Below are 7616 nucleotides of genomic sequence, written 5' to 3' on the forward strand. Positions count from 1 at the left end.
CCAAGTTTGTTCAGTGACTAGTGTATGTTAATATTTGCTTAAACATAATATTGTTGAAATTTATAATTATACCGAACAAAAAAATAATTATGAAATTTTCTAGATTAAATTAATAATGGTTTAAGGGATTAGACAAATTAGTTGTCGTAAAATCATGTTAAACAAATATCTTACCTCGTTCCACACCTGTTGCTTGTTATTTTATATTATTAGGTACTCTTATATAACTTGTATAACGCTCAGAATCGCAAATACAGGTGATAAATGGAAGATGGAGATTCCATTTGTATAAATAATAAAACTGGTTAGTTTGTAAGACTGGTATGATAATATATTTAACTACAAAAATTTAAATAAGGAATATCGTTTCGCTATACATTAATTGATATTAAAAATATTACGTAACGGAGTTATTGTTAGATAATTATATAATAGTCTTATTAAGCGTTAACTTTGTTTCTTATTTTTAGATGGAAAAATGTTTTATTGAAAAAGTGCAAACAGATAATACCGAAAAGGTGGTTGTGTAGCAGCATTGTCACATGATGATGATTGAAACACGTAATGTGCTTTATTAATTATCAGTTTTGACCTACCTTTTCTTCGTTGTTTTTCTTTCCAATAGAATAAGCGATACAGGGTCACGTGTAAGAGTTACAATTAATGAAAACATTGCATTAAAAAACCTTTGATGTTTTCAATGCTGATTGAACATTTAAATTTAATCTGTCATCCGAATCATGTTTTGCTGCAACGTAGCTTCGAAATTGTCTAACCTATATTTATTAATTAGAAGTCAATGACGTGATCTGGAGTCGTATTGACTTTTTATTTTACGTCAACGATTTTGAATGTCAATAATTTACTAACCTTATACGTGAAACGATAAAAATATATGACAACCGTACGCGTTTAACGTTTGTTATTTTAAAACAGTTTCGTGATTTTTGTATTGTATCACCAATGTTGTTTACAACGTTTTGTGTTTAAAGTATTGTTTACAATCCAATAGGTAGATTTACCAATTGGACATTGATTCGGTCAAGTAAAATATAACGTTAATTTCAAATCTTAGTGGTATCACATACTAAGGACGAGCTGTTATATGTCTGCAAAACAGATGTTGAGTTATCCAGGATATTATCATGATTATCCTTAAAACTTAAAATTTTAATGTACCTCTATATGAGTGCACATCAAAAGTTTATTTTAAGGCAATTGTAAACATTTGGTATTATTAAATTTTCATTATATGATATTTCATAATGTTGTGTCTTGGATTTTAAAGTTCGTAAGTGTATATAATGCGTGTTATCAAGAAATCAGAAATACAAGCTTATTCAGTATTTTTTAAACTTAAATTCTTGTTGTTTACCAAAACTTACCTATCCTATTCCCGTTATTTGTATATTTTTCATTATTGCTATAACATAATGATTTTAGGAAACAGTCTACGTCATAGATCTTTATATTAATCCGGTCTGGCCATTGTAGTGCTACGTATTTTCCATAAAATTCTTTGTAATAACAGTCGCAAATATAAAAATAATTTTTTGTACTAAGGCTTCAGACGATTAAACGGAATTTCCGGGAACCGCATCGGGCAACGTAAAAATTCACAATAATAGTTTACCAAAACTATTATTGTTTATGTGGAGTGCGTGTTTTATACATTCAGGCGAGTATTAATAAAACATTATTTTAAAGGGCTTCCATTAATTCAATGGATTAAAAATCTTACGAGATACGCGATTTTACAAGTGAAACGGAATATTACAAGTAACGTAGTTTTTGGCAGTTCGATTCATCATTTTCGATTGGGAAAGGTCAATGGCTGTAAAGCGATATACATAATTTAGTTGTACACTCATAGTGCCTCGGTACGAGCGTGTAAAAGCTCACGTTCGATATGACCAGGGGAAAATACCTGGGTACAATGGGGTCTTCCGGTGCCTTATCTGTGATAAACAATTTATTTCGTTATTATTATTGTTCTTGAAATGTGTATGTGATAACGATGTCGAACATTACATAAATAGGTGCACGGCGTTCGATGCTGTTTCAGTGTAACGTGTTTAGCGTTTACTGCTTGTTGACCTCCGGTAATCTCACAATACTAGTTTTATAAATTGAACTTGCGTTTTAGTATCAACTCGTCTAGTGGCTCGTACTATTTGATATATTTTTACAATAAAGTGAACATATCTGCTTTGTGTTTCGCGTTTAAAAGCGAAGTACAATTTGAATTTAAACTTAGTGCTCGCGTGCAACTCAGTTACTGTCAACGTAATTTTAATGTCATATCCAAATCAAAATAAACATACTAAAATGGATGACATCAACGAGTGAGTATACAATTTTTAACATAGGTCCTTTACTTTTGATTTAATATCGGTCGTAGTTGAATTAGAGTATAACTTATTATATTTGATGGTTCAGTGTTAAATATTTTTACTATATAGGCAGTAAATCTGATTTTTTGGTAAGTGTGTATTTTTTTAATACTGTAAATATGCGTGTTCAATATAGCGTCATATTATGTTGAGAACTGTGACCTGATGTTATCGACTTTGTTGAAATAATCCAACATCTAGTAACCTTCGGTAAATCATCAAAATGATAAGTGTGTGTAATTACATATGGCTTACTGAAGGTACTTTTTTTCAACATAAGTCGACTTACAAACATTTTACCATCTTGGATTTCAACTGGCCAAGCTAACTAGAAATAGCTTTTTATCCTTTTCGACGGCGTCGCTGTCAGGCGAAGAGGCATTATACCGAAAAAATCGGGCTAGGGTGATGAAAAAAGAAATATATATATATATACAATAAAACTTTGTAACGGTAAACGAGAAGGAAAGATAAAAAACGAGGATCTGCAATGTCCATATACTCGTAAAAAAAATCTTCTCTAGTATTTACTAGTAGTCTTTATACTTTCTACAGTCGGATAATGGCAAAACGTTGAAGTGACTACACAAAAAAAAGTTATTTTTATCCATGGTATTTTTGAAAAAGATATACTGTCACGTTACAAATTGAACGGACTTCATTCCGTGCACAATAGTTTGCACCGTTTTAAATGCAAATTATATAAGATTTCCTTTTTAGTTTTTATTAAAGTATTGTTCTTGCTGTTATTTGGTTAAGCGAACTGAAAAAGGATCTTACCTAATCGTTTTCTTTTCATATTAAGTGTTAAGAGAATTACTATACATCTCGTACTTCATTCAACGTTTATGATAATATTATATAGAGTATTGTGCAATTAATGGGAAATCATCAGTTGCAGATTAAACGCTTACAGCTGTACGACTGAAACGTTATTGCAATTAATTTTTCATAAAATTATTTCACAACTTATAATCTTACCCACGTGGCTTAAGTATTACTAATAAATAAGCCAATAATCAATGAGCGTCGAACTGTTAAGTTTTTATATGGATCTGTTTTATTAAAATAAAATATATCTCGTATAAATTTGTTTAAATTATTCTTCAATAATAGCAAACACACATTTATATAAATTATTGTATAGACAAATTTTCTATGGTAAAGATTGAATTATGTTGGACAAAATTTTGCAGAACATAATAGTGATTAATTATAATAATAACAATTATTGATCATTCCAAGATGATCGTTAGACTCGTTTTACTGTTATCCATTTTAAAACACGTGTAAACATCAATTGTACGATAAAAAAAAATTTATACTGTTCACGTGATAACTGGCAACAGTTTATAATAAGGCGCCTAATGAAATCAGTCTCTATTTTATTAATAACTTTTGATTTGCAAAAGAAAACGCAATAAATAATTATCAATGTTTCAATTAAAATGGCCCCAAGACGTTAAATCATCGTTATAGAATACATTAATTAGCTTAACAACGTTTGATATACATGTGTTGAAATAGTATTTCTTTGAATTGCAGGTCTTATTGTACGAGATGTGTGTTCGATCGACTTCCACCGGAAATGATAAGATTCATATTTCGAGAGCTGTCTACCGAAGATTTGCTTCAGATTTCGGCTACGACAGACCGTCTGTACCAAATAACTCAACACCATTTGTACCTCTTTAAAGGCGCATTGTTAATACGCGGTGGTCAAGACCTTGCTGACCGATTTGACGTTAGCCGTGTAAATTCTTTATACTTGGCTGATGTTTATGATTTTGAAAATGATGTCCTCAAAAAACTACTAGCAATGAATGGTCGTAGTACTCTTGATGTCTTACACATAGGGTATGGTACACCAGTTAGATATACTGACTTGCCCTCGGAGGGTCTACTTCGTCTGTTAGCTGGAATTAAGACTAAACGCGTTTGTTTTAACAATGTGATGATGACTGCTGAAGACGTGATGAATAATGTATTTTTATTAGATGTCGATGAAGACGATAAACCACCGGTATTACGTTGTGCCTATGATCGGGCTGACGATGCCGATGTAATACGGCTCATGAAAGAAGTTGAGTCCACCTGTGCCGGTCTACTTGCCGAATTCAAAATAACTATTCGAAGACCTGCAACTCGAGCATTTGCTGTCTATCCAAAAGCTAATGGCATGAACGATTCTGAATTACCAGAAGATCTTCAACGTTTTTCTGTTACTGACTGTGCCGGCTTACCAGCTTCGACGTACAGACAGTTGGCCTCGTGCAGGAGACTTCGTAGATTGTCACTAAAAAACGCCAAAAACATTGAAGATGATGGGTTTGAAGCCGTGGCAAGTATGCCATCCCTCGAACACCTCAATGTAGATGGTTTAAGTAACGTAACGTCTGACGGACTACTTAATGGTAAGAAAAAAAAGCTGATTCAGTACTTAATAATTTTCCTTTGTGGTACTGTCCCAAAGAATAATTCATTTGATTTTTACATTATAAATCTCAATTGCTCATATAATTGACAAGATTTTAACTTAATCCGATTTCTTACTTTTATGGTATTTTGACAATTATTGTGTTTAATACATTGCAGCGAATTGATCATGTTATGTTGATATGTAACAAAATTTATTAATTTATAATTGATAATCAAGTACAATAAAAATAATTTTAAAAATATAATATCTATTGGAAACATTCTCAAATTATTATTGTTCACTTGTTTCATGGTCCACTCGAATACTATAATTCCTTATTTTACTTTCAAAATTCAATTTCCGATCGTAATAATGATAAACCCAACCAACCTGATAAAATCCAGTTATTGTTACCACACAGTCATTTACAGTAACGTCGCAAACTTCTGTAGTTTGGGCAAACATCTTATACGAGGCCTTCAGTAATGTTATGATTTCAGAAACGCGGGCCCTAAATATAATTATTAGTGGCAGAGTCCTGGGCATCTGTCCCGACTGCCCTCCTAGCTCTTTCACTGATCACATAAATTTATATTTATATAAAAATTGATAAAATTATTGCTTATTTGAACGTTTTAATAGTTGTAGTTTTGTTGAGAAGTGCAATTTTTAAAACACTTACCGGTTTCTATTAAAATATTTTAGTGTAATGCTTATTTTAGGTAAATAATTTTTTTAAGTTAATATAAATATACTTTTTCGCTTAAAACTGAAACAAGTATCTCCTCCATTCATTCAATTTTATGAATGCATTAGACTGTTCATAAAGAGTTTATTAATTTTTTTTATTACTTACAGGTATTGAAAACTTGAGTCAACTCAGATCTTTAGTTTTGAAAGAATGTCCGTATATGACGGATGATGTTTTACGCCGAATTGGTGACCTACGTCGTTTACGCAGACTTTATTTGGATTTATCCGACTGCGTAAAAGTTACTGCTGCTGGTGTACGAGACATGTTGCTCGGATGCGGTTATCGCCTTCGGGAGCTTCATTTGACAGTACCCCAAAATCGTGATTATGCAAACGCCGTAAATGCAGCTGTTATGTCAGACCGGAGTCATCTCCGGGAGTTCAAACTCACTTTTGAACGACTGTCATTTCAAGAGCACCAGAACAATCAGCCAGAAGATGGCTGGGAACGTGCATTAAAAAACCGGTTTAGCCGGGCCGGTGTTCATTTTACCATTCAACACTCGTTTACTAAAATTACTATTTCGGTGGATTAAATATAACGTCATAACTTGTTCGGACCGTCCATGAACTTGTATATAAGCGAAACTAGTCAAAAAAGTTTTTAACTAATTTAAGATTGTAGTGTTTAAAAAGTTATCTCCATATCGTTAAAAACATGTTATATGCGTGATTGTGATCGTTTTATTTGTATAATTCTGTTGTTATTTTTGGTCGTTCTATTTTAAATTTAGTTTTAGAAAAACTAAAATTATTACTGTTGTTTTTGTACATATTTGTAAATAAAAATAGACACTTTTTTTTAGGTACTCATAAATTTAAAATAGGCGTATGTCAATTTTTTTTTTTTTTGTTATGTAACAAGTTTTTCTGCATTAAACTGAGATCAGATTACTTGGGATAATTATATGACAATGATAACTGTGATGTCGCTTTAATGAAGTTAACTTGCCTACTCACTCTTCAAACAGCGTCATTTTTCATTGAAACTACCACTGTCGCCATGACTACAAATTGTTTGTTATAGTATACATGTCCGAGTATGCCTTTCTTGAAACTATCGGCACATCGACCTATAATATTGATCATTTCGTTACACTTTCTAAAAAGCTTTAATGTTTACAAATTGAATACATGGATGTTTAAATGAAGTTCAACATAATTTTTACTCAAAGGAAAAAAAATTCAAACTATTTTGTAATACATGGATTTTAAAGAATGCTGTTTATTTTGTTTTTATCCTTCGGCGGGTTTTCAGAATATATAAACATATCGAAACGCCAACAGAGAAGTTGCCGGAAGCGTATCAAACATCAAAATAGTAGTAGTTGTTCATTATAAAAAAACAAAATTAAAAACGAATAAAACAACAGTATTTGGTTTAATAAAAACTTATAAGTTGCTAAATTTTGAATCGTCAAGATTCATGTGTATAAAATAATTTTTACCAAATCATAAAAACATATCCAAAAGTTGAGCACTTAAACTTAAATACATGCAATATTTTCGATCGTTGTTTTATGATTATTTTTATAACATTACATTTTATCATGTTATACTGTAATTATGAATTTTGAATTACAAATTACAATTTGTTAAAATTGAGAATTAAATGAAATATTCATTAGGTTATAAATAAAATACTTTTCTCATGATACAACGCAATAAAAATGTTTTAAGTCTTTATGACGTATAAAATTAAAGATGCCAATTAGACGTAAATTAATTCTTTTGTATTTCGTTTAAATTTAAAATAATTTTTCACATGTCAAAAGTTAATAAATAAATAATTGTAAATGGATCAATATAAATAGTATAATAAAAATATTTAATTTATTGAAATATATTAAAATTGTCTGATTAACTGTCGTAGATATACTCTCTCATTAAAAAAAAAAAATCAATATTAGCTAAAATTGTATATTTTTGGTTTAAAAATGTATCCAATTTAATTTGGTGTATAATATTTATTAATTACTATTTTATATTACTTAAAGCATTAATTCACATTTCTATATATTTATTGTAAATTATAATGTAAGATAAATATT

The 7616-nt window shown here is 30.4% G+C and overlaps 1 protein-coding gene across 1 annotated transcript; it reads left to right on the plus strand.

Moving 5' to 3' along the window:
• Positions 1-2049: 2049 nt before the first annotated feature.
• Positions 2050-6389, plus strand: LOC126896311 (uncharacterized). Its single transcript, XM_050668978.1, has 3 exons — positions 2050-2345; positions 3939-4807; positions 5671-6389. The coding sequence occupies exons 1-3, from the start codon at positions 2296-2298 to the stop codon at positions 6099-6101; spliced, it is 1350 nt and encodes a 449-aa protein (XP_050524935.1). The 5' UTR covers positions 2050-2295; the 3' UTR covers positions 6102-6389.
• Positions 6390-7616: the final 1227 nt, after the last annotated feature.

Source organism: Daktulosphaira vitifoliae, unplaced genomic scaffold (assembly GCF_025091365.1).
Source record: "Daktulosphaira vitifoliae isolate Bord-2020 unplaced genomic scaffold, ASM2509136v1 Scaffold_1, whole genome shotgun sequence".
In the NCBI taxonomy this organism is placed as follows: Eukaryota; Metazoa; Arthropoda; class Insecta; order Hemiptera; family Phylloxeridae; genus Daktulosphaira; species Daktulosphaira vitifoliae.

Coding starts and splice junctions, on each gene's coding strand:
- LOC126896311 (XM_050668978.1), top strand. CDS start 2,296: ATGTCATATCCAAATCAAAATAAACATACTAAAATGGATGACATCAAC. Junction 2,346..3,938: donor AAAATGGATGACATCAACGA/GTGAGTATACAA, acceptor TTTGAATTGCAG/GTCTTATTGTACGAGATGTG. Junction 4,808..5,670: donor GTCTGACGGACTACTTAATG/GTAAGAAAAAAA, acceptor TATTACTTACAG/GTATTGAAAACTTGAGTCAA.